Source organism: Excalfactoria chinensis, chromosome 7 (assembly GCF_039878825.1).
Source record: "Excalfactoria chinensis isolate bCotChi1 chromosome 7, bCotChi1.hap2, whole genome shotgun sequence".
NCBI classification, from domain to species: Eukaryota; Metazoa; Chordata; class Aves; order Galliformes; family Phasianidae; genus Excalfactoria; species Excalfactoria chinensis.
Genome location: NC_092831.1, coordinates 17,790,498 through 17,818,255, shown reverse-complemented (window position 1 = coordinate 17,818,255; position 27,758 = coordinate 17,790,498). Strand labels below are relative to the sequence as shown.

Here is a 27,758-nt window from a genome sequence, read left to right as displayed (position 1 = left end):
AAGAATTCATCAATTTACTTCCAGAAATGAAGTGAGAAAGAAAAATGTATATCAAAACAAAAAGAAGTGAAACAGAAGTGTGAGTTGACACAATGCTTTAGATTCTGAAAGGAAACAGGATTTTACTTAAGGTTGGTCAAAGTTCTACACTGAGATAATAGAAGACACCATCCTGAGATACTCAGCTTGGTAATTTGACAGCACTTCATTAACTCTTTTTATCCTAGTGTGTTTCAGACCGAGTATGTCCAATGTTTGGCTTTTTATACTACATGCAATATATTCATTTTTGCTTTCTTATAGGCACTATCTTCATCAGTTTGCTCTGAAAAGCCTTATGGACTCAAGCTGTCCCTTAATCAGTGTTGTGAAGGATGCAGTTTTGATCTTTTTCTCTAACATATGAACTATGATACATCCTGGCATACATCTGTCAGACCAGACTGAAAGCATTCACTTGTAGTCACATATTACCAGAACTGGGCCAACAAATTGGTGTCAATCTAAAAAAGGGGATAGAAATGTAACATAGATGGGAAACAGAATACCTCAAAGTAAGGTCATAACAAAAGATTTAAACTGCACATTTAAACAGACAGCAACAAGATATCCTTAAAATATGCTGCAGTATCTACATACAGATACTGACTTTTACAAATGTGCAACAAATGTGGATTGTTTGTGAAAAGAACAGCAATAGGTCAAGATGTAACATAACAGAGAAATCAACTCTGCAAAGATAAATATTTATTATTGTGGACAGTAATTGTTTTCTACTAATACTGACAAGAATGACGATTCCAACCCTCTTTAATGTTTACTGAAGAATTAGGAAGCTAATGGGAGAATGCAGCAAAAATCCCCCCTTCTGTGTACTAGAGAAATAAGCAAGACTAGCATTGCTGGGCCATACTGAAGAATACTCCGGTGTACTGAAAGTTGCGGGTCTGCAGATCCACCTACTAAAGAACACCAGCGCTTGCTACTGAACAAAGCAGAAGCAAATATAAAATGAAAAATCCCATTTCAACTGAAGGATGTGTAGAATTCTTTCTTATCAGAGTTTTTATGATTTTTAGTACTTTGATGAAACACTGCTGTATTGCAGATTAAAAGCAAGAGGTGGATGCATCTGGTTTGGTCTTAGAGCCTCTTTCTAATGACAGGTAAGCATCAGTGTCATCTCTGCATATTGTAGCATTTTAATATCTTCTCTTATTCTTTGGGTTGATTTCCATTTTCAGTCCTTAACTTATGACCTCTTTTTGATTTAGACTTTGATTACACTCCAGAAGAGTGGATTCACTTAACTACAAAATCCATTTGTTATGGTACTAATAAACATTGTACCTACTGAAAACTGCAGTGGAAGAGAAAGGGAGGAAACCTAACAGGCTTGACACCTGTTGTAGCAAGGGGAGAGGGAAAGATATCTAGGAATCGTCTTATCATCATATCACATACATGAGCATTTTTATTTTTATCATCTCTTGGTTTTTTCAGTGACTCTCTTAACCCTTTGTTCTTGAAGCAAGTAAGGAAAACAATATTACAAGTATTCAATTTTGTTCTTTCTCAAGAGCAGCTAGTATCCCTTGGGTTGAGAAGGAAATGGGACCATGTGGAAAGCTAGATTTCAATTAAAATATCTAAGGGCAGTTTGTGGGGTTTTGCCTGGAACTGAGGTTTAACTGAGTTGCAGATAAAGTATATTTTAGCAGAGTGCAGATTCTGCATTTTCTTACACTCATGTACTACTTTCTTACGTCTCCTATTTTTCTGCTTTTCTTCCTTTTTCTCTGAAGGGGCCAAATGGAAAGCTGTATAATATTTTTGAATACATTCAGTGGTTCTTGCTGATGAATTAGCTGAACAGCTGCTTGGAACAGCCTGGGAATACAATTTGGTGGAAAAAAAGAGATGAGATACAAACAGATTCCCTTATGATGCCATTCATTCCATATGCAATATTATCCCAGAGGGGTGGAAACGTGGCAAGGCCTAAAATTCAATTTGAATTTGAGCTGTTTTTTGCATAAGCAGTTCTACATACACTGTACCCACAAAACCATGTGCAAATAGGCACAAACTTTCACTTTTTAGGTAAGAACAGCATAGTTGGTTGTATGCATTTTTCTCTCTGTGCAGAAGAACTTTTACAGGGACAACCACTGTAATTTCTGTTCAGCATTTCCCAGAATTATGCTAATTCTTACATTATGTGATTCTCATCACTTCTATGTGCTTTAAGCAAGGTGTGAACAAAAAAATGGCTCACATTTTGGCATGCAAGATGATCAAAAATCCATTCCAGTAAATGAAAAGGAACTCATTGATATGTGTCAGTGTTCCTGTAATATCCTCCTGATCACATTCTGCATTGCAATTTTGTGTTAAGACTGGAAATTAAAGCTGATCTCCTTTTCAGTCACCTTACAAATGTTGTACTCCAACTAAGCAATGGGCATTTTGCTTTCTTGTCTTGCTGCTTCAGTAAATTCCTTCCCAAGTTCTCTGCAGCAAGCAGCCTCTTGGGAAACATACACAGTATTAAACATGCCTGTCTACAGAGACGGGAGAGCAAGGAATTCCATTGATTTTGGATAAAATATCATTTAGTTCTGATCGTTCACACTACTTTAGAAAGGTTGATGAGGTTTTTTTTTTTGTGATGGGGAACTTGCATCAGTACAGGTTATTAGGGGCTGTCCTGCTGGGGAGGAGCTCTGCAGACAAGGACCTGGGGGTCCTAGTGAACAACAGGTTGGCTGTGAGCCAGCAGTGTGCCCTTGTGGCGGTGAAGGCCAGTGGTATCCTGGGGTGCATTTAAACGAGCATGGCCAGCAGTTTAAGGAATGTTATCTTCCCCCCCCTATTCTGCCCTGGTGAGGCTGCATTTAGACGACTGTGTCCGGTTCTGTGTTCCATAGTTCAAAAAAGAGAGGAATCTCCTAGAAGGAGTCCAGCATAGGGCCACAAAGATGATGAAGGCCCTAGAGCATCTCCCATATGAGGAAAGACTGAGTAACCTGGGTCTGTTCAGCCTAGGGAAAAGAAGACTGAGTGTGGATCTGATAAATGTTTATTGATATCTGAAGGGAGATGGGAGGCAGATGGATGATGCCAGGCTGCTCTCAGTGATGTGTAACAATAGAACAAGCAGTAATGGCCTAAAACTTGAACACAGGAAGCTCCATAGTAACGTGCAGAATTTCTGTATGGTAAAGGTAATGGAGCACTGGAACAGGTTGCCCAGACAGGTTGAGGAGTCTCCTTCTGTGGAGATATTCAGGACCCAGCTGGACATCTACCTTTGTGGCCAATTGTATGGTACCTGCTTTAGCAGTGAGGAAAAACTTGTCTCACATTTTGAGCCACATCACTTGAGTTCTCTTTCAACCCCTGCAATTCTGTGGTTCTGTGATTCTGTGATCTTGACAATGTGGAACATATTACAGCATGTGGCCACATGTTCCATATTTTGAACTAGATGACTCTGTTTTTACTAACTTGTTTCCTTTTACCCCACTGCATATCAATGTAGTATAAAGCCAAGGAATAGGAACTGGATTTCTTTTTTTTTTTTCTTTTTTTTTTTTTTAATTGATTGGTTGGAACACATGGCAAACCTATGCTGTGTTTGTTCTGTAAACTGCAAACTTGATCTGCAAACACAACAACTTAAGAGTTCTAGGAAAATAAATAATTTTATATAAATAAGTTAAAGTTTATTCTGGAACAGAATTGTTTTCATGCTTGGATAATAGGGAGAGGCCTTCTTGGTAGTTATGTAAAAGTGGGGAAGGAAAGTCTATATTTTTAAATTAACTCTTAGGAATCATCTGATAGCTTAGTATTAATCACGAAGGCTGCAATACAGATGATGTTTTTGTTTCCTTAAAATGGATTGTGTTAGCTCCTAGGATGAAAGCATCATCAGCTCAACTGTAACTATAGCTTGACACTTTGTGCTTCTGTGCATGTGCATAGCTTGATATTATCTATGTACCGGTAACAGTGATACCTAAGGCTACCATGGGTAAACATTGAAGGTTTCTGATGACAGCATCTTAAGCACAGGAGAAAAGCTCTAGTGTGGTTTGTGATACCATCATAACCTGAGGTGCTGACAGAGCTTCATTCACAGTTTCCCTGTGAGTTGCTTTTCTCTATTTCATGTACCATTTTTGTTTCTTGTTGAAATTCATAGATATTTCTTTTCTCTTAAAATGTGCCCAGACTAAAATTAAGAATTAAAATCAAAGCAACTTTGACTGTCCTGATTATTTTACAAGAATTCTAAATCTCAATTGGACATCTTAAAGTTTATAAAATGAGTATTGTGGAAAATAGAACTGTATTTTAAGAAGTACTGTAATTAATCAAGAATAATATTTACTTAGTTAAATTCAGCACAACACTGATATTCTGCCATGTACTTGATCCTATCTCTCAACATGACAACTCTATCATCATTATTAAAAAATAATTATTAAAAAATGTTAAAAAACATGAACACTATTTGCCATTATAAGAATGTGGATTGTATTTTTCTGTTTTTATTTGTTGTTTGGAGTGGGTTGTTTTTTTCGTCATGTTATGTTTTCAAGTTGCTAAAATGAGTCATCTTTATTTTTTTCATTATTCTAATAATTTCTTACTTTACTGAGAGGTTTTAGAGAGAGGCTTTATTTTACTAAGGCCTTGGCTGCAGCTGTACTGCCCAACATATTCCAGCCAAGGTAAAGGGAATGAATTCTCTGCAACTGAAATCATTGCAGGGAAAAAAGAAAAGAAAAAGGAGAGGGGCAGGAAAAGACCTTAAAAGGTCATCCAGTGCATCCCTGTTCTGAGGCAGGAAGTGGGTAACTAGGTCATTCCTGACAGATGTTTGTATAGGCTACTGTTAAAAACCACAAATGAAGGGGATTCCACAGCCTATAAACCTATTCCATCTAATCTAGACTTTAGTTTGAAAGGGGGGGGGGGGTAGTTGGCTTTTTTGTTTTGTTTTCTTTTCATCTAGTCTACTCTTCCTTGCTGCAAATTAAGCAATTATTGTTATATTTCAGGTAGGAACAAAGAACTGTTGATTTTGACTTTCTGTACAATACATTTTAAAATATGCATTTTCCCTCCAGTCTTCTTTTCCTAAACTAACCAAGCCTTATTCCTTCAACCTTTCCTTGTAAGTCCTACTTTCAAAACAACTTATCATTATTGTTGATTTCATTTCAACTCCATCCAAATTGTTTAAGTTGTTCTCGGAGTGCACTGCTCAGGATTGTACAGAATGCTCCAGCTGAGGCCTCAGCAGCACTGAAGATCGCAAAATAATTAGGCCCTGCATCTCACATACTGTGCACTTCCCAATGCATCCTGGAATTCGAAGTGCTTTTCTGCAGCATTGTCATCATATTGACTCTCTTTTATCTTCAAATCCACTCTAACCCTCCTATCATTTTCTGCAATCCTGTTGCCCTGCTGAAGAGTCATTATATTATATTGATATATTCTGTTTTATCCTTGTCATCAGTAGTACCATCTCTTAGTACCTCTCTCTCTAATTTGAGCTTGTTTCAGTCAGATTATTGCCCAGGGTACCTAGATATTTTGAATTCTGTTCTGTTTCTCAGCGTGTTTGCAACCCTGTTCCAGATTTCCTGCAAATCTTACAAGTTTACTCTCTGTTCCATTATCCAAGATGTGAAATGAAAAATTGAATAGAATAGGTCCAATGAGGAATCCCTGAAGGATGTTGTTGCAGGAAACTGTTGATAAATAAATACTGTTAGGGAGAAATATTTAACTGCTTGTGTGTCAACTGTTACTTGATTTCACCTATACTATTGTTGTAGGTAAAAATTAAAGAGAACCGAACTAAAGCTTTTTGCTAAAGCACAGATACCACATTTGATGATTCCTTCTTATTCGACAAGGTTGTCACCCTGCCTAAGAAGCAAACTGAAGTAGTTGATACAGTAATGATCTTAAGATTACATTTTAATCTCTTATTGCATAATTATTTTCTCTCATGTGTTACCCTCATGCCTGTACACTAACTGTCTAATAAACTGTGATAGTATCCTTCAGTGATGGATAATGTATTAATGAAGGTCAGGTCAAATGAACTCGAATTCCTAAGAGAGGCACTATTTTCATAATTTCCAGTCTTCTAGAACCCCCCCTCACAACTCCATCCATTCTCAAAAGAAAAAGAATCATCAAGCAAGGGCTGTTTTAGCTTTCTAAGTGTTCTGGAATATTTTAGCACATTTTTCTGTGGAAATGTTTATATGATTAGCCAGGCCATACCATGACTTCTGAACTTGTTACTTTCTTTCCAACCAAATCAGACTGAATAGTAGTGACCTTAGTGTTACTGTACTTCTGTAAGTTTTGTGAAAATTACCAGGTAAATAGGGACCTCCACATCAGCAAAGAATTCGGTGTAAATGAAACCATGATGTCAGGCATTGGAAATCTCACAGAGGAACACTGTTATCTGAGGTCAATATTATACAGTCTTCCACATTTGTCTCATCAGTTAATAGATCCTGATGAAGTAACACACAAGGCGGCCTTTTTCCTCTCATCTCCTGAACTCTTGCAAACCACAAGTTGTTCTCAGTGCCTTTCAGGAATCTGATAGCTGGCTTATCTCCTGCACTATTATTTTCCTGAACATTCTGTGTATGGTGCTGAGAGATGGTGAGGAAGAAGGTTGGCCCAGGTTTCCTATGGAGACAGTATCCTTTTTTTTTTTTTTTTTTTTTTTTTTTTTTTAGGGAGGATGTGCATGAAATATGACTGAAATACAACTTTTCTGGACAGAACCAGGGAGAGGACACTGGACTAAGTGGGTGTCAGATCTGATCAAGCAAAGCAGCTCCTTTGTTCCCAGCACAGCGTCATCGCAGAGTGAAGCAGCAGTTCAGCAGAGCTAAAGCTGAAAGGGAGAAAAGGCAAGAAATTACAGTATGTCCTTTGAATATCTAATATTTAATATTTCATTATCTGTCAGGTTTATTGTTGATGTTGTATAGCCAGAATTTGAAGGCCTTATTCACAATTACATTAAAAAAAAACCCACTGGCCTCAATTTGGTATGACTTTTGTCTGAACAAAGCATCAAGATGTGCCCCATTGCTATTACAAACCATATACAGACATGACTGTCTGCAAATATTGTCCATCTCTAATGGCTTAAAATCAAAGGCAACAAAATAAGCTCAAGGCAAGGTGGGTACTTCGTGAAAGAAGATACAAGGTGTAAACAGTGAAACGCAAGTATGAAAGATGTATGGAAAAGCACAAGCTCAAAAAAATGTGGATAGGAAGGCTGACACATAAGAGGAGACTGTTTACCAGAGAACAGTATTATAAAAGGAATAGTCTGAGTGTAGGAAAAATTGCAGGGAGCAGCAGACAAGTAGATTGCAAGGGATACAGGAAGAAGAGCAGTAGAAGAAAATGAAAATAGACAGGTGGGAGAGAAGAAAGTGAATGCAGCATCCATCAGCGTTGGGTTTTTCATTTCTTCACCAGGGAACATTTAAATCCCAATTATTTTTGATAAAGATGACAAATAGAAAAGGATTGTAAAAGTGTCCTTCATTCTAACTGGAATGTAACTAATCATCTTAGTCTGGTGTTGAGAGGAACAGTTGTAGCATAAGAGCACAGTTTAATTTTTGGTTGTGGTTTGAAGGGAAGTTGTTTGCAGGCTTCTTAGAGATTTGAGTACAAGTAATCACAGCAGAGGTTGATCACTGGGTCTGACTACTGGTGACGATAGCAAAGGTATCTGATAAATGCAATTTATGACAATTACACGGACGATAAAAATAGATCAGTGCTTACATGGTGCTTGTGTTCTCAAGTGTAGGCTTTATGTGATACCATTTTTTCATTTTGGCTTCTCTTCATTTTGATATGCTGGTATATTTAGGGAGGATATTTTTGCTTGTACATTATTTATGTATGTTTTTGTTACCTTGCAACTCACAGTTGCTAGCAAGTGCTATATTAAAAAAATTATAAAGCATGTAGTGTGGTATGTGGCTCAGGGAGACAGCTCTAATTCAGTGAGCTTCGAAATTGATTTAATCAAGATCTGAGTAACGTTTTCCTATAAAAATATCATTGCTTTAAATCAATTTTAGAAAAGTTTAACTACACTTGAAAATTAATGTTAGTGTAATTACAGCATTCATTTTTGCTTTTAAGTAGAAATGCTACATAAGGATCAGGTACAAAAGCTGTTAAATCTGCAGGCGTGTTGTACCACAGTAATGCACTTGCTGTCACAGTCACTTGGCATTTTACCTTGTACTCACGCCAAAGCTGCAGTTTGAGTCTCCTGAGCTACAGGATGCAGCCTGGAAGATTCTAGTCAGCACTGCAGTTCTGGTGGTGGGAGAGCATCAGTGTGGCATGGGGAGGGTCTGCAGTGCACGCAGCTCTGTTGGGTGTGGGAAGGTCAGTGTGTGAGCTGTGAACCTCCACCATTCACTGTGACACAGAACAGTAGTTTTGGTTATATTTTTCTAGAATACTACATTCCATTTAACCTAAAAATGTCATAAATACATCATTTTAATGATTAAGTAATCAATGTGCCAGTATGTCCACTTTAGTTAGGAGAATATTATTTTCTACCACAATAATCAAATCAGATTGGTGGCTGGTGTTGCTTATAGGGTGTGTGTGTCCTCCTGTATATGGGATAGGAGAGAGATGTACATTTCTGTAGATAGATGGATGTATCAAATTAGTATATGCTGGCAAACATACTGCTACATCAGCATACAGCACTGCAACTGCTTATGTTTCTCCTTTAAGGAAGTACGTCTGCAGCTATAAAAACACCTTCCTAACGGCATCAAATGCTATAGTCTGAAAAACTGTGTAAAGGTCACAGAAAAGTAGGGAGAAGCAAATGAGGCTGCCAGTTAGCATGTCTGATACATCCGTGATCCAGAAGTGCCAGGATTACAGGAAACTGACAAAGAGTTTGTGATTTTCATAACAAACAGAAACTTGTTTTTACTGGCAACACAAATAACTGATGGCCCAAATTGAAAGTTGGTTAGCAAAGAGAATTGCTTGTTTGAGAAAGACAGAAAGAAGGCTGGGCTGCTTTGCTTTCTATTGAGGAACTTGCTCAAAGACCAAGAAGATGGAAGAAGGCCATATACTGAATATCTGGTTAAAGATGTATATGAGAAGATAAAAAGACCTAATGCAATTGTTGAGCATATTACAGAACTCTTAAAAGAAGCAAGTGAAGGAAGTAAATATTAGAAGTGCCCAAAGTAAAGACCCTAATGATCTCTGATTCCTGACAAGTCCCTGATCTCAGGGACATAGAGATCAATATAAGTTTGGAAGCATCTCCTTTAATAATTCTTTAGGGATGTTATCCATACTCGTAATTATGGAAGCTCTTGTCTTTCAGTCCTAGAAGAAGCACATACCTGCTAAATCAGGCTTCCCTTCTATCCCAACTTTTTCTGATTGTTCCATGAATTTAAGGCCTTCCTTCTAATTACTGCCATAATTTAAGTACAGTCTTATTTACAGCTCATATGTAAATGTACATTATTCACATAATCGGTCACATGACTTGGTCAGTCACCACTCCCACATATCGCAGTATCTGTTACTGGCATGAAACTTCAGCCACTTGATTGAAAACTGATAGTGCATTGCTGGTAGAGAGATAGGAGACCCTAATACTGGGAACGTGTACTTTATGATTGTAAGAGTACCTATTTCTTACAAAGACACCAAAGCACATTTGGTGCCTGTGAACAGCAAAGGCAAAGGTCATGGAATAAGGAAAAACTGAAATCTCTGAAATTGTAGCACAATCGTAGCATATTTTTCCCCAAGAACATCTGCAGTAAGCTTTGGATTTGATATATACTGCCTGAAATTGTCTCTTTGTTCTGTAATGGATGTTTGTAAGAGTTTAGAGATGGACATTAGATCTGAGTACACAACTATCTTCGTAGGTGCGGTGCAAATGCCTATAGAAGGTCGCTTCTACTGCAGTCTCTTATTTTGCTATGCAGCTCATCAGTCCTTTTCTTTAGCTCCTTCCTTATCTCCCAGTTAACTCTTCTTACTGTTCTAAAGATTTTGGGGTAGAGCGTGAGTTTATTTGTGCAAGCAGCTTTCGTCACAGTAATTCCATCAGCAAAGCTGAAAGCTCTCACATTTTTGTTGTTTCAGATTTTTGTTGCTCGGCTTTTTTTATCTTTGGAATAATGACATTTCAGAATGTTTTCTTTTTCTTCAAGAGTCCTTGATTTGAGGGTTGCTGCTGTGATAAACCTTTGCTAGCTAACATTTGACTTACTTTCATGGGAGAAATAGCACATAAGCATTTCACTCCCTTCTGTTCTGATCTGAATTTCAAGGTCCTTTCTTAGCATGTAGTGAAATCCAATGAGCTTACTGAGGACTAGGTGGGAATCAAGCCTTCCCTTCTGTGCAGATATGAAGCACCATCTCTGTTTCTATCCAGTGCAATCCTGCTGAGTGGGTGTTTCCCCATTTCTCCCACCCTGAGTCACGCCTGATGTCAATAGGTGCTGTGCACCCAGCCAACAGTGAGAGCAGACTATTCCGCTCCTGAAAACTTGAAGGTAAAGAAAACTATCTAGTATACAAATATTTTTAATATTTTTAACAAGATATAAAATAATGAGTAACAATTATTTGGTACTGCTTGGGCTAGATTTCATTTTTGACATTTGGGGTGCGTGGCACAGAGCCCACTGCTCACTGCTATGAGGGGTCACCCATTTGCCCACCAGTGATGTTTGATTGCAGGTATTGCCAGTGACTGAAGAGAATTGTGCAAATTTACAGTGCTACAGAATGAGTCTTAGCATGTCTTTGGATAATTCTAAAAGGTACGCACCTAAGCCATTCTGTGATTCTGTGATTGAAATGGTAGCACCAAAGCAATGCGGTTTACAAGGACACCTTAAAGTCAGTACTAGCTCTGGCACATTAAGAAAGGTTTTCAATGAAAACCTTAGTAACGAATGGCATCTTCCTTGTCTTTCACTATTCCCTGCATGGTGGGAAATAGTGTCCCACTGAACTGGGAATCCTACAGCAGCGCTGCAGTGACCTGTGGGCAGGCAGGAAGGATGCATTTCTGTAGGTTTTTCTAAAGGTAGCAGGGCTCTGGTTTGCCTTAAGGTGGATACATGTGGGCCACCAAGTTTCTGAACATGCTGCTTCTCCCTGGGGGTGGCACCAACCCTCCATCAGTCCACCAGCCACTGTCTCTCCGGCAACAAGGCACAGTTCTGCTCTGTGGATTGTGGGCATGGCTCAGTTTTAACCTTGCAGGAAGTTTAGGAGCTGTAGCAGCCCCCCAATATCAATACTGCACTGCCTCATTACATATCAAAGTACCCAATTCCTGTCACAAGTTCTTTAGTAAAGCCTGAATAGTTTTTTCTGTGGTAAGTCCTTAAAGGCAAGGAGGTCCTGGTTAGAGAACATTTCTCCACGCCAAACACGTGTAGAGCTGTTCTGAGCCAGATTTACTTAGGAAGTAAACCAACTGATATTTTACTTAAGGTTAATGCCGAATTGCTAAGATGCTTGCAGTGATGCTGTATTCTTGTGGGCGGTGAGGATCTCAGATAATTTGACGTGTCGCTTGGAGAGACAGAGGGGGAATCGGCGAAGGCTGCTTCATGCACAGTCTGCCGCCGGCCTGAGCCAGAGGGGAGGGCAGTGAACGCGGGGCCGGGGGTCTTCTCTGCGTACCGGAGTGCCATGCTCAGCACGTGGGGATCCTTATTCCCGCATGCAACTGCGTTCAATTCGTAAGCCACGGCTTCCAAGTAAACGAAACCATTAAGTTACGCTCGCAACTGGAAAGGCTTTGTTTCAGACCTGACTTTTCCCCGTCTCTCACGTTCTCGGCAGAGACCGCGTTGGCGGTAGGGAAAAGAAGAGCAGCCGGGCGTTGGACGCGGCCATGCCGCGCTCCGGCCCGAGGGCGCGCAGGCGGAGGAGGCGCCCGGCACATGGCACACGGCTCGGCCCTGCCGCGCCTCGGCGCTCCCCGCGGCCCCGGCCCCCGCCCCCGGCACCGTGTCCGGCACGGGGCCCGCGGCGCGCTCCCCCCGAGAGCATCGCACGCAGGGTTCGGCCGCGGCTCAGCGAGGGGCGTGGGTAGTGGGCCGGCCGGGGCAGGTGCGTGCACGGGGGCCGCCGCTCCCGCCCGCCGCCCCTGGGCGGCTCCGGCTCGGAGCTGCTCGGCTCGGCTGGGCGCCGGCGGAGCGCGGCGCTCGCTCTGCTCGCGATCGTGTTTGCGCATGACCCCTCCCCGCCTGCGCCCTCCCCTCCCCGGCGGCGGCGACGGCGGTGGGGAAGGTTAGCCTCAGCCTCAGACGCGGGCGGCTGCTCGGCGGCGGCCGCGGCGACGCAGTGCAGAGGTGCGGGCGGGTCGCGCCGGCCCCGCGCCCCGTCCCTCCCGCGCCCCGCCTGCCTCCGGAGCCCTCCGCCCGCCGGCGGCCTCCCCGCGCCGGTGTCGGGCCGGCCCCCCGGCCATGAGCGCGGCGTTGGGTGTCCCCCCGCCGCGCCGCCTCCCCCGCCGCCCCCGGCGGCTGCCAGGCTCCAGGAAAGTAGCTTGATGAGTGTCCAAAGTAGCAGTGGAAGTTTGGAGGGGCCGCCATCTTGGTCCCGGCTCTCCACGTCCCCACCGAGCCTGCAGGGCTGCTCCGCGGCGGCCTCCCAGCTGCACGGCGCGCCGCCCGGCAAGCCGCCCAAGGAAGGTAACCGGCGCGCCGCGGGGCTACGCGGGGGGGGCCCGGCCCTCGGGGAGGGGCCCGGCCGCCGCCGCCGGAGGCCGGTCCCGGGCTGGCGGGGAGCGGTGGCGGAGAGGCGGGTGCCCCTCGCGGCGGCGGTGGCGGCGCGGGGTCAGCGCCGGGCCCGGCGGCGCCTAGCGGAGCCTCCGGCGCCGGGCGAGGGGCTCGGCCCCGCCGCTTCTCGGCGCCTCCTCGTGCCCCCCTCCCGCCGGGCCGCGGCGGTCCGCTCCGGCCGTCCTTCCGCTCGCGTCTGCTCTCGGCGGGGCCGCTGCCCGCGTCCTCCCCGGGGAGCCGTGCCCTCCTCCGGCGGCGGAGTAACGGCGGTGCGCGGTGTGCGGGTGGACGCGGCCGTTGTTTCTGGATGGAAGGAGTCGGGCACTTTTGGCATCGTGGAGGTGGGGCAGGGACGGAGCGGAACCGCGGGGCTCGTCCCTATCGCGAAGGCGCCCAGGGAGCGGCCGGCCCCGCGGCGGCGGTGACAGGGCGCCTCACGGCCACCGCCGCGCTATGACTGCAACTTTCTGCTTTCCTCCATCACGCCTCGGATGATAATATTTTCCTCCTCCCTCCTCTGCTCCTCCCCTCTTGTGTTACACCGACAGGCAGAGCGGGGTGTTGTGGGTGTTTGCGGGGAATAGCTGTATGAAGGTTATGAGCAAACAAGTCCCTTCTCTGTTCCGTTCGGGTTATTGTCTGCTTTTTCTCCTTGCGTTGAGATGCACTGCCACAAGATGTAGCAGTTATACAGCTGGAGAGCGGCTCGCGGCTTTCTGCTGGGAGAACTACTTGTGGCGGGGGAGAACTTTTGTGCACGCACACCCGCGTGCTGAACAGTTGTGTAATTTCGCTCCATTTGCCCCACTTTGATCAATTCCACGTAGATTGCCTTCCGATGTCTGCAAAATGTCGCTGGCCAGGCAGGAAACTTGAGAAGTTGAAATAGAAATTAAAGCAAGAAGAGCGGTCTTTGTTTTTCAAGTCTTCCTGTGGCTTTTTTTGTTGTTGTTGTTGCCGTTGTTGATAAGCAGTTGGAGGGCTCAGTGCCGGGGATTTGCTCTCTCAAAACGCAGGAGGTGCTTCTCCATTTTCTGTGCCAGCAGTTGTCAGACTTGTATCGCTCCCGTCACTCCGCACGCGCTCCGCCAGGCAGGCTGACACAAAATGCTCTAGAAAATACCTGGAGAGGGATTACGGTATATGTTAAAGATGCTGAGTAAAGTGGCAGGCATTTTGTGCTCCTGCGCTCCTGGAAGCCGACTGGCAGCAGAACGGCCGCCCCCAGCTGAACGTGCAGCTGATTTTAACTTTATTAGGAGTAGGTTTCAGCAGTGTTGCAACACTTGTTATGGATGCGTGCATGTAATATTCATATTGAGTGCCTGTGTGGGATATTTTGGGATGTATTTCAGACACCGGGTGCACAAGCCTGAAATGATGGTTGCAGCACAACGTACGGATAACGTGTGTATATATATATATGTGTGTGTGTGTATACACACATATATGTATATATATGATATATGTATTTATTTGTTATTTAAAGAAGACTGGTTTAAGCATGGCATCTAGGCATGGAAAAGCAGTTTTGTGATGTTAATTTTTAAAGCAGCAATGATGATGATGGTGTTTTTTACATCCCTTCTCACGACTCCTGTGGTTGGCTTGTTCTAAGTGCTGTAATTTGCACTATGCAGATAAGGGGTTTCAGAGCAGTGAAAGCCCAGCTCTGTGCATGGTGCCGTGATTGGCCTTATGTGTGCAGTGTTCCCATGTTGTGATGGCTGCATGGCATCTCCGGGCAGTTCTCTTTGGGAGGCAGTGTGAGCTATTGGTTGTGTCCATATCTCTGCTTTTGGCATAAGCTGGCAGGATGGTAGCAGTGCACCTTGCTTCGTAAATGTGTATTTTGAAATGGTGCATCTTGTGTGGAAGCAGTAGGCCGCCAGACACTGATAGGTCGGTGTGCTCATAGGCATTGGCTTGTACATAGAAGAACTATGTCAGATCAAACTAACAAGTTTAAAATAACCCAAAACATGTTGTGTTAAAAGGAGCTTGTGCGCATGCTGGTTCTTGACTGGTGAGCCCAGGCAGTGCTGCCAGACATCATCTGTGTGAGAGTGTGGGCCTGGGCGAGACTCGTACACTAGCACCAGCGCTGGGTGTCCAGGTATGGGCCTGCTGTGCTTGTGCTGAACCTTTGCCTTGGGCCTGCCACATTTTGTTATGAGACACCTGACCCCTCTCTTCAGTTCCTGCCATCACCAGGCCGGCTTCCCTGTCAGATGTGCAGGCCTTGCGAGGTGCCTCACTGTGCAGCAGCTCACACAGCCTTACCTGCAACCTGCTGGGACAGCCTGGCAGCTGCCTGCATGATGCTCACCGTGTGAAGATTCCTGCCTTTGGGAACAGGAACCCCTGGTGCTCTCTTTTTGCAAGTCCAAAAAGTACTCTCCAAAGCCTTAATATGGAGAAACCAAATAACCAAATTCTACCAGTCAAGTGAATTAAAAAAACAACCAATCAAACTCTGACATATGTAGTTGTTGTTCAAAAGTTCTTTTGTTTTGCTTTTCAAATGTTAGGTTTCATAGTCAGTCTTGAAATGGGACTGCTTGGGAAATACAGGGTGAAGTTAAAGGAAATAGTCCTTTTTTTTGGAAATGTGTTTCAAGGTTGTAGCAGTGCTTCATGAGTGTTGTCTTCTCCTATCTCTTGACTTGCAGGGGCATCATTGCCCAGCTGAGTAGATGTGAATATGTGTTTTAGAGCTTTGAAGTGAAAACATTGGCATGGACTTAAGTAAAATTGTATCTGTACGCTTCTCTTGTATCAGAACTGTCTCGTGTTTCCAGTTCCATGTAGTATCAAACATTCCTTATATCCGTTGTTTTATCTGCAGTAACTGATGTTTATTTGGTCGGTCATTTATTCAAGAACCATGCGACTTTGGCTATGAGGAATTTAGGAAAACTGTTTAGTAGTGCTACTGTAAACACTGCATTTACTGAATCTTGTGCCATAGCTCATGTAAATGCAGTCATGCAGCTTTGTGTTTGAAGTTTCTTTACTGTTCATGTGTGGCACTGAAGAGATCACATTGCACAGCTGCAGGGTGCTGTTTTGGAAATGGGAGACAACCAGGCTATTGCAGACAGGACAGGGAGGTTCTGGGACATGTACGCGAGTACCTTGAAATATTTCCTCCTTTGAGGTTGGAGGCAGGTTGTCAGTGTCTGGCAGTGTGGCATGGTGCTTTGCAGGCTGTTGTTTTTGGGGTTTTTCTATGGCTTTGCAGACTTTGCTAGGTGCAAAGCAGAGTGCTAAATACAGCTCTGAATCACTAAAAGAGGAATGGGAAGGTTCACATCTAGAATTTGATCTTACGTTAAAGGTGATTAAAATGTGGTAAATAAATCCATGACATTTCTCTAATGCTGTTTGAAGAACTATTGTTGTAGATGTAGCAAACTTTGTTTTTTTAATTTGATGAATGTTTATTATTCGTAGTTCTCATTACCTAAAATGTGATGGTAGTTGTCCACCTGAGAATGAAGGTAGTGTTTTTTCTTCCCTAAGTTTCCAGCCTAGCAAATGTTTGTAGCTGCTGGTTTGTCCCCTATCTTCTTCCTATGATGCATTGGCACATGCATAAGTAAAAGCTGCCTGGTTGTATTCAGACTTCCAGGTTCTTCTCTGGTGTTTTGCTTCCAGTGTAGCTACCCAACCGTTCTATTTTCGTAACCACTAAGTTCTCAGTAAGTTGTCTTATTGCAGTTTCTTACAATTTAGTTACAGAGCTTTGAGAATTTCGAGTGTGTAACCAGTTCGTGTGAGAGCAATGAATAAAGGGAACACTTGGAAGGTGATGGTACATTTTTACTGAGAATGAGCACAATCATAAATGATTGTTTAGGCCAACGATGACAGGTGTTGTGTAAAACTTGATGTTGTGCCACTGGTATGCACAGATTCTACCTTGTGATATTGCTATCTCTGTTGCAGGTGTTTCCCATAGTGAGCTAATATGGTGCCAGATTCTTACATGAGATTTTTTAGTGTGCCCAAGTCAGAAGTGGGAAAAGAATGCCTTTCTTAATGCAGACCCTTGTTTGAACCTGATTGTCTAAAAAGCAAGTACTGTGGAGAACAGAGCAGATTAATGCTTGGGTGATTGTTTTGTTTTATTTCTATTTTCCTTGCCTAGAATGGAATTTACCATTATCTTACTCAATTTTAAAAGGAGAGAGAATCAATATCCGTAAGGACAGGCTGTATTTATTTATTATTACCTCCCTTCAAATAGCAAGTATATTCTTTAATATTCTTTTTTCTTCCCTTCAGCAAGTAAAGTTCTTCTTCAGCAATGTGAAATAAGCTTGCTTCTTTGTAATAACTTGGTTTTGTGGTAGGTAGTGATATTGCCTTGGATTTTCCTCTAAATGATTGCAAAATGCCAGGAAAGACTAGTCTATGTACGTCTATCATGGCCAAAGTGAGGTCTGTGGAATTTTGCTACCTGGAGAAAGGAGATCATGAAAATATGGCTGGTTTAAATAACCCTCTGTGCTTTCTGTGTTCTTCATATAAGGTAGTGCTTTTTATTAATAATTGTTTCCAGCCCAGTTCACTCCAGTACTAAATATCTCACCTCCACGTGAAATCTTTACATGTGTAAGAGTTGAACTTTGTAAACATAGACTGTCTTGTAGAATATTTCCTGAATTGCAGCTCCACTAAAATCTAAAAACATAAGAGGGAAAAAGAAAACTTCTGTCTTTGTGAACTTCTTTCTGTTTGGCTTGGTGTATTTTAGCTGTGAATGAGGAAAAAGGAAATTTGGTTTGGTTAAAGTTGTATAGGGGAAGAAAGAGCACCTTTCTGTGTTCAGAAGGTGAACATGGGAGGGCAGTCCCACTGAGCTCCTACTTGTGACTAAGGGTAGCCATTAAACAGAAACTGGCCTCTGAAATACAGTCTGGTTTTCCAGGTGGACTTAAAACTAGAAAATTTCTCCTAAAGATGGCAGGGGACAGGTACTGCATGCAGTGTTTAAGGATTGAGTTCTGCTGCAGCAGAGGATAGTGAGCATCAGGAATTATTTTGGATCTTGCAGTTCCCTATATCTGAATTTAGTCCTTTCTGTGATGCTCTGTTTGGGATAGAAACTCAGGGTCTGCATCCTTCCTAAGCACCCTCTCTCTGCAGGTCTAGTTCCTTCCATTCTTTCCTGAGCAGAGCACCAGAAGGTGCCAGCAGGAGGATCCTGGTAACCGGTCTCTCCCAGGGGTGGCCATGGTAGGGTGGTGCAATATGGGAGCTTGCAGGCTTTGACAGAGCTCGCTCATACTGGGCCGCAGCAGAGTGGCTACAGGGCTGGGATGTCGGACATGCTTGGGGCTGCACTGAGAGCCACGGGGAGGGTCTGTGCTGGGAGGGGGACTGGAGGTAGCGATTATCCCACCGATTTTAATCATGGCTTAAATCAGTGAGCAGGAAATCCTGATTAAATAATTGTTTTTAATTTTATTTGCGATTGTGCTTAATTATTTTTCCTAAAGAAAAGTTGATTCTAATTGGTCTAATTTTATCGTGCTTCTTACTAGATGGGGGGGACAGACGCATCTATATGCATTTATTTAAGTAATTACACAGCTTAGATTCTTTGTGTTTAAGAAACGTAATTCCTGGTGCTTTTAGCTAATAAAGTTAGCTGAAAGCCAAATAAAATGAATACTAATTGTGCTGGGTAAGAAGAAACAAATATATCCAAGTGTGTTTTTGCATTTAAACCAGCTCAAACAGAAGTGAAATGTCTGCAGTTTGTGAAATGCATCAGTTATTTCTGGTCACAAGTGCAGTGGCCGCTTTTTTTTGCCCATTGGCAGGGAGGGAAAGTGACTTTCCCTGCCTTGAGTTGACGATTGCCATGCAGTGAGGGGCACCACTCGCTGCCCTGAGCTGCTAGGCAGCAGGTCTTGGGTGCTTCCAGGCTGCAGTCGGTTGAGCCCACGACTCCAGTCCTGACTGTGTTGTGCTGCTGCCTTGCAGTGCCAAGGCTTGAGTCATTGGAGCCTGGTTGGGTCTGGTAGCTTTAGGATATGGAACTTCACCTCCGGATGTTTTTACTTGAATTTTTACATTGTGGGAGGGAAGCAGTTCCCCTGTACCACCACCATGTGCCAAGGGGTAGCAGCGGGAGCATTATGAAATGGGCCTTGCCTTACCATATCTGCACAGCTCAAAGTGGGTGGAAACTTAAAGGCCACTGTGCTTTGCAGTGTCCTTATGAACAAAGCAGCCTCTACTTCAGGGTTTGAGATGGGGTTAAGAAATTCCAGAACACCTTTTACAGGAAATGAAGCCTGACCATAACTGCTTGTAAAGTTTAAAGTACTGGATTTCTTTTTTCAGATTTCTAATACAGCTATACCTTTAAGAGAAAAGGAAGGAAAATGTGTTTTTTTGAGGAATAACAGGAAGTCTTGATGTGTGACATCACATATGCCTGGCCTTTTAGGGAGTTGGCCTGCAGCACAAGAAGGATGTGGGGCTGTTAGAGCAGGTCTGGGAAAGCCATGGGTGTGCTCAGAGGGCTGGAGCACTTCTCCTTCAAAGACAGGCTGAGGTGGCTGGGTTTGTTAAGTCCAGAGAAGAGAAGGCTCTGGGGAGACCTCAATGAGGTTTTCCAGTACTTAAAGTGAGCTTATAATCAGGAGGGAGACAGCCTTTTTACATGGGCAGATAGGACAAGGGGGAGTGTTTTTAAACTAAAAAAAAGGAAGGTGTAGATCAGATGTTGTGAGGAAATGTTTCACTTGAGAGGATGGAGAGGCTCTGGCACGGAGAGGTTGGGGATGCCTTGTCCCTGGTGGCATTTAGGGCTAGGCTGCGTGGAGCCCTGGGCAGCCTTCCAACCAAAGCTGTTCTGTGACACTTAGTTAGCTTTACGTCAGTATCCTGAACTCATAGCATATAGATGCTTCAAGCACAGTGTCCTGCTGCTGTGGCTTCTGGTGGTGTAAGAATTTTTTTTGCTGTTTTTATTTTTTTTTTATAAGAAAAAATTCAGAACAATATGTTTAAGAGTAACAAATTGGAAAATAATGATGAACATAAACGTCTTTTCTGAAAAAATATATTTTAGGTCGTAGTCCTGAACTTCATCCAGTGAGTTTCTGATGCCCAGAACATTAGCTAAGTTGAACAACAGAGGCATTTCCTTATTCTTAATCTACCACTGAACATTGGGAGGTCTTGGTTTTAGGGAGACCAGCTCAGATGATGTTAAAAATAGAATTTCTATAGCATCTTTCTTTCCTTCTTTCTGAGACTTGTCAGGCCAGTGCACTGCATATAACTGTATTTGTTAAGTGCAGTTGTTGTTTTTTTTTCTGGTTAATGATGCGTTCCAGTTGGTTCCACACTTTTGTCCTACATTTTGCATCTGTCTTTTGGCCAGTATTGGTTTCTTGTTTGTTTTTTGTTACTCCCTAATACGCTCTTTTTAGCTCCTTGGGTCCTCAGAGGAATCACTGTCTTTATTTCTTAACTTACTCTTAGTAAGAGTGGTGGGAGAGGGCATGTCCTTTAATAAGTCACTATGCTCATTATAAAGCAATTGTAAACAAAATCTCCATGCTATTAATAATATGCTCTTCATTAGTTAGAAAAACAAAAACAAGCAACAGCAACAAAAATCTCATACCTATTATCATTGGTATGTAGCGAGAATTCTAAACATGTTGTGATTTTTGGTTGCTGGAGGTGTTTTTTAGCAGATTCTTCCAGTCTACACAGTAACAAGCAGTTATATTAAGAGTTCCACAAGTTCTGAGATTTCTCACAGTAAAAAGCCTTTGTGTTATTTTTCATGTTTTTTGCTGTGCTTTGAACTAGAATATGTGACTTGTTAGAAAATAATCATGCTTCGTCTTAGTACACATATAGTATTGAGAAGATTCTGTGTCCAACTTCCTGTACTGTCCAATGAAGAAACATGTTTTGGGTAACCTCTTTATTTACGTTTATTGTTGTGTGTGTTACATTATGATGTCCATTCTTCACGATAACTTTTTATTGAAAAAATCATGTCAATATTCATTTCATTAATATAATGAGATTCACAGCTTATGTGTAACACCTTGTTTTCTGTCAGGATTGATCTATTGAAGGTCATCCTCAGTGACCATAAACTCTCAGCTTGGATCTTGTGATCACGCGGTCCCTTCTGTTCTTTGGTCACTGGGAATTAATTGAATAAGAACACTTAAAAATTCCAAGTTTATCTTTGGTGCGTGGAAGAGTTCTGGCATTTAAAGAGAAAATTCATTGGTTATATAGAGGTGTAAAATGTGTTTAAGTCAATTGGAAATCCTCTAATGCATTTGTCACACAACGCTCTCATTATTAGCGTATTGTTTGAATTAATGTTATAGCTGGTGCACATTGATCTCCTACTCATATATATATGTTTTGTTTTGTTTTTTTATCAGCTTGTTCTTCATCATAGTATCATAGTATCATAGTATCGTGCGAGTTGGAAGGGACCTTAGAGATCATCGAGTCCAACTCCCGGGATTCGAGCCCTCTGTGTAGCAGAGCAGCACTTCTGCCACTTGCGCTACAGGGGGATTCGAACCCCGGGCCTCTGGTGTTGCAAGCGGCAATTCTACCACTGCGCCACCGCAGTCAAAGAATGTAAATTTTTCTGTCTTCAGTTTTACTCATTTCTATGTTTTTTTGTTCTTTGTAAATTTTTTCTTTTTCTTTTTGAAAACAAGCTCCAAACTTCAGCCTTTTGTAAAAGATAAACGCAGGAAAGTGTGGGAGAAGTTCAGCATGATGAAATACCAGCTCAGCTTTTTCATGTGTGAAGCTTAAAAAAAAAGTGTACATAGCAGAAGGTGTTGATAGTGTCAGAACAGTGCTCCTTAAGCTGAAACGGCTGTTTGGGGTAGCTCAGAAACTCAGCAAAAGCTTACTTTTCTCAGTATTATCACAAGGCGTTCTGGTCTGCATGCTGTCACATCCTGAGCATCCAAGTGGTTAACATTAACAAACAGTCAGTTTTATATATTGTATAGGGACACACTCGCTTTTTTGCATATATGAAGTGTATGTGAAGTCGTGATGGTTTGGTCATTAGGTAACTGCTGTTGGTAGGATCCTCCATTCCCCACATTGCTCTCTTAGGCACTAAGCTTACACAAAAAGTTTGGTTGCATTATAGTAAAAATGGTCTGAAATCATGGATCTTCTTATGTACTTCTTCAAAACTTGCTTCTTAGTTTCAGGTGCATCATTTTGCTAAACCTGTTGATAAATACTGCAGATAATACAAAATAGTCACTAGGTTCTTACTGCTGATTTTCCCATACCTTGAGTGCCAGCTTTTTCTGTTGCTGTTCACTTTCAAACAGAGGAATGGAAACACATCAAGTTCACAAAAAAGCATAATCTGGTTGTGTATTGCATTGGTATTTTCTTGTGTGTTTTTCTCCTATTTTGTATCCTTGCAACATATAACTTAACTTGGAAATGAGGTACTGGAGCTGTGATGGCAAAACAGTTTCCAGTAAGTGACCTTAATAGTGATTTATTTATTTATTTTTCCCCACTCTTCGTGTGGTGTGATTGAAAGCTGACCTGATTTGTTCTCCTGGCTAAATCTCACAGTGTGTTGTTCTCTGAGCCCTTCGCTTCTTTGGCTTTTCTAGAGAAGTGCAAACAACAGCCACCGCTCGCTGTTGGTGTCTGACTCCACCTTATTGGCTCCCTCCTTAAATCTTCCTTCTTTGTTATTTCGTTTTCTGTTGGTTTTGTTTGTTTGTTTGTTTTTAAGAAAGGATGTAAGTCACTTTGTTGTTGCTGTTGATCTTGCACCTTTGCCTTCCCTGCTTTGTAAGGGATGCTGCTGTGGGACAGCAGTGCCAGTTGCTGTGTGGGGTCCCCATCTCGCTCCTGGGGCTGGCTGTGCGCTTTCTGAGTCATGTCCCCAGGACTGCCTTCCCACTGCAGGTTCCCCTTCTGACTGATGCCTGTCTGCAGGCATGACCTCCCTTGCCATCCTGCTCCTCTGCTTCTTCTCTGCTTCTCTAACTTCATTTTTCCTCTTCCTGCTCAGAGCCCGTTGCTCAGCCTTTGCCTGCCCCATAGCTGGGTGGCTGAGAAGTGGGCGCTGCCCACAGTTGGTTTGCTGGGGGAATGCCACCTTTGGAGTGGCACCCAGTGTTGGGCTGTGACCAAACAGAGTGCTGGGGGCGTGCTGCTGTGAGGCTGTGCTGCCAATTTTTCTTCACCCTGACAGCAAGCAAAAGGTGGAATCCAGTCTAAGGATTATATAGAGGTCCAAATGAAGGTTTGTTTTTTGGCAGTAACAGATTCTGTTAGTATTTCAGTCTTTAGTAATGGGAATTCCTCATGTTTTTTAGACTTCAAGTTATGGTGGGTCAGTGCAGTTGCTGTTTGTTACATCTACTGAGTCACTGAATCTGTTTTGTTGCAGCCAAAGATGCAACAAAATAGTTATCTGTCAAAAACAAAACATTTATAGTATGATTTCTCTCATTTGATAAATAATCGTCAGCATGATGAATAATGTTAGCTTTTCAAACTCAGGAAAATATTTTGTTATGTGAAAGTAGGAAATGAAAGCAGTGTATTAGTGACTCAGGTAACTAGATGAATATGTAGTGTGACTAACTGTTAAAGATTTAAGTTCATTTCACAGGAGACTAAGAGGACTTGTTTGAAATTATGCTGAAACCTACGTAGTACAGTCAGTCATTCATGTCAGCATGTGCCACCACGTATGTAGAAATTTGCCTGTGTGTGGATTTGTTATGTGCATGCCCTGTGCTTAGGCAAGCAGCGTGTCATGCCCAGCCCCACTGCTGGGGCTTGCCACTCACTCATGTACAGCTGGCAGAACATTCTTGTTCCTGGTGTGTTTTGATTGAGTTACTTTCATTAGATCTGACATTTCAGTTGTCTTTTTGCACCGAGGTAGCCTGCTAAGGCAGACACACCTAGGCGAGGGGCACCCCCTGCTGCCTGCCTGCACCTCTGCCTACTTGCACAGGCTCTGGGCTTGCTTGGGATGGAGAGTGAACCTGGTATGGTTCTGAGGCTTCTCTCCAAGCCCACTGCAGATTTAGTAACACGAATAGTTTGCTTTTTAAAACATCCTCAATGCATTTAACTTGGTGTTTGGCTATATCCAAGGGGTTGTGGAACCAGTAAGATTAACCGTATGCTGGGCAGAAAGCATCCAAATTTGCCACCAGGAATAAATGGTTGACACTTAGTGGTTGATCACTATCAAGTCATTTGTAAGCAGTAAGGCTCTGCAAAACTTACTTCTGCCATACAAGGGGTTCTGTGGTCCTCCCTTACCTGTTGCCTGAGCTCTGTGAAGGAAAACTCCTACTTTATCTCTTGTTTGGGAATGAGAGCTTAGATCACAGTTGTTCCTGCTGAAGTTGTGGCAGTGGTTTGCAGGAGCCAGCATGACAGTCTTATCCTTTAAAGTAACTGTGGTTAGTTCTGTAGTGCTACAGATACCATGCAGCTGTGTTTCCTGGTCTTTCTACAATATAGGTGTTAATTGCATTTGTTTTTACTGATATACTGAACATATGTACGTGTATGTATACATTTGTATATTGTTTGCAGTATCTAAGACATAGGGCTGCTGTTTTCTCATTCCTGGTTGTTCTGAGGGATTTAACTGTAATGATTTTACAAAGCCTAATCCAGGTGATCACAGGCTTTGTCCATTCTGTGTTCAGTGAGCAGGATGGGCTGTCCTCAGGAAAGGACTGCACTGAAAAGAATGAGAGTTTATTCTAAAACTTAAATGAATGAAAGCAATAGAATAGCAGAAAAGGAAGCTGGTTTAAAATTAGGCAGCGAGGAGTGGATAGGAGAAACAGCTGTAGCACAGATTTCTTTAATGATGATGCTGAGCAAGTCCAAAGCCAGATCTTTGATGGGTGATTACTTATGATATTTCTTTGTGAACTGGATGGGTACTGAATAAAAAATTAAAATGTATTTTTTTTTCCTTTTGATTTTTCACCCAATTTATGTATGATTTCATACAAGTCTCACTTTTCTTCCTATCTCTAGGGTGGGAGAACGCTGCATAGGAAAATGTAGATGTAGTCAGTACATCAGGTGTATGTGTATAACAGAATTTACTTGGATCTGCATTCTGAGACACTCATCCTCCAAGAAGCTGTGGGGAAGTGAGTGTCTTACGCGGCAAAGCTTGTATTCGTATATCAGCTAGTGGCTGCTGGTTGGGTATCGGCTCCGGAAGAGCAGATGTAGTTGCCTGATTCCTCGAGCACCACCTAGCCTCCAGACAGGGTGCCTACAAGAGGCAAGCGGAGATCAGTCACGCAATTAGCGTGGCCTTACCCTGCACGGGGACGGGATCATGGCTGCATGGGCTGCCCGGTGTCGTGCTGTTTTCTCAGCGAGCTTCTGAAAACTCTCAGTGTAAAGTTTGTTTCCGTTTCTGGTGTTTTATATGCTGTGTGTGCTGGATGGCTTTTTTGAGAAGGGAAAAAAAATAGGCGGTGTTGATGTTTTGAGGTCAATACCTTTTTACTTAAAATGGTGTAGCTGGAAAGCCAAAATGGTTGATGAGCCTTGTGGTTACAGTCTGAGACAAGCTGACTGTCTCCCTTCAGTTTTAGAGGTGTGAATATATATATATATATATGTATGTATATATACATGTTGGGTTTTTTTTTTGCATGTGTGATGTGAAATTGTAGTCTCTTTTATAAGTATGTACAGATTGAAGTTACAGCTGATCTGCACGTTCGGAAAGAAATGGAGGAAATAGATTGCTAACAATAGGAAAGACTCAAGGCTTCCTTTTCATTCTTCCTTATCAGCGTGTTACTTGCCGTACTGCGTAGTTGGTCTGTGATGGTGCAGGCCAGGTCTGGGCGCTGCAAGGGGCACCTGGGCACCGCGAGCTGTGGTTACCCCCACCCCACAGCGAGCTGGGCTCTGCTTCTGAGTGGCCTGGGAGATTGGACAGGCAGGGGTGGTGGTGGGAGCTGCAGAAGTAAGGCGATTAGGAAGTTGGGGGAATTAACAACTGCAGTGTGCTCCTATGGCCGCAGGTATGGCTTTCAAATACCAAATGATCAGTGTTGTAACTGAGCGAAATAAGATGTGTTTATTTCATGAAGGTTTTGTTTTGTTTTTTTAATGAATTTTCTACTTTCTACTTGTCTACTTTGGGACAGATCTGTTTTGGAAAAGGTACACAGCTTGTTTGTTCCTTCATGGCTTACTTTTTCTGAGTGAGAGAAGCAGAAAAACCCAGTGGGTGGGGGGCACTGCTCTCCCTTCCTGCTTGGTAGGTGACCTCTGCTTTTAACTTCCTATTCACTCTTTCCTTAGATAGCAGAAGCTGCTGTTTGCTTTTGATATTTACAAAAGGCCTCTGCCATTTTAAATTCTTGCAGAACAGCCATTTCGTGGGCTCGGGCATATAGGGCTCCTGATTTCCTTATAACTGAGTGCAGCAAATGAAATTTGCTGTACTTTCTGGTGTTTCTCTAGGTGGATGTTTCTTCTTCATGATTGCTCTAGGCTTTTAGTGCTTTTCAGCGCAGAAATAGAGAGGGATGGAAAAGAGAGCTTTTGTTAAGAGTGTGGTGCACTTTTTTAGAGTATCACAAAACTCATGTTATCCTGTGACCTGTTAGTCAGTGTTGCCAAGAAGTGACCCATAAACTTAGGGCATGCTTCTCCCTACTTGCTGCCTGCACCCCAGAGGGGATAGGGAGCATCTGTTTTTGCAGTGAATAAAGCTGAAAAGGGCAAATTCTGCTTCTCTCTTTCTCTCTGCATGCCTTTTATAGAGCTGTCTGGGAGCAGCAGTAATTGCTGCAGATTCCTCTGCAGAGATGAAAAGGGTAGAGATAGGCAGGCAGTTTGTCACCTGCATGTGTGTGGCCCAGGCAGTGTTATTTTTTCTCTCACTTGACATGACGTTGTGTTGAAGGCAGATGTGTGCTACCTAGGAATAGTCTTGTAGTGTTTCTGTCTCAGATGCCTTACCGTAACTTTGGCCAAGATGTTAGTTGCTTTCTGTAAAATGCAAATAGGCTTTCCCTTTTAGAGGAACTGTGTGCATAAACTTAGTTTATGTATTATATATTTGTTTACTGATATACTGTAAAATGCAATAGAGTAACACTGCTTTATTGTCATTCAGGGCATTAAGTGGACCTTTTTTTTCCTACTTGATTCACTATGCATCTCCAGGAGACTTAAAAACTAACAAATGAAAAAACCACTGCAAAACCCAAGGAGCGCTGTCATATTCTTTCTATTAACTTGATAGAATACAGTCATAGAAACAGTGCATTTAATGCAGCTTTTCCTTAACCAGAATGTCGGTGTCAAGAAAAGTTACTGCTCTTGACCTTACAGTTATGATGTGTGTCTAGGTTTCAGGCAGCTTTCTTCCAAAAATGGAAGAAATGATGGTTTAAGGCTTTATAGATCTCAGCATTACGTTTGTGTAGTCACTGGTTATAGTGATCAGAGATGACAAGAAACAACAGGAGGGTGTACTGATTGGCTACCCAGTCTCTGTCAATCCTATCAGTGGTCTTGAATGAAACTTTATTAAGAGCACTTTAAATGAGTACTTTGTTCTTCCGATTATTCTGTCACAAAAGCAGATGTTCAGATCAGATGCTGTAATTAAAAAGACTTTATTGAAGATACGTGTCCTTATTGGTATTTCACCGTTGTTCTAAATGAACTAAATGCTTACAGTAGTGGTTTAGATAGCAAGAATAGGTAGTCACTTATGCTCTCAAGTATGGCTTTCTTAAGATGTTAGCAATGGAGAATTATCAGTGAAGAGTGTTA

General features: G+C 42.6%; 1 protein-coding gene across 3 annotated transcripts in view; it reads left to right on the top strand.

Annotated features, from left to right (window-relative positions):
- Nucleotides 1-27,758, top strand: part of TLK1 (tousled like kinase 1) — an 83,620-nt gene that overhangs the window by 11,728 nt on the left and 44,134 nt on the right. Inside the window, exon 1 of one of the 3 annotated variants that reach the window (XM_072342092.1) lies at nt 12,332-12,812. The exons of 1 other annotated variant lie outside the window; for it this stretch is intronic. In XM_072342092.1, the coding sequence (XP_072198193.1) occupies nt 12,671-12,812 (142 nt within the window). In that variant the 5' untranslated portion in view covers nt 12,332-12,670. Of the gene's footprint in view, nt 1-12,331; nt 12,813-13,221; nt 13,241-27,758 lie in introns of those variants that run through there. One more of the 3 variants, XM_072342093.1, reaches the window with a different exon arrangement.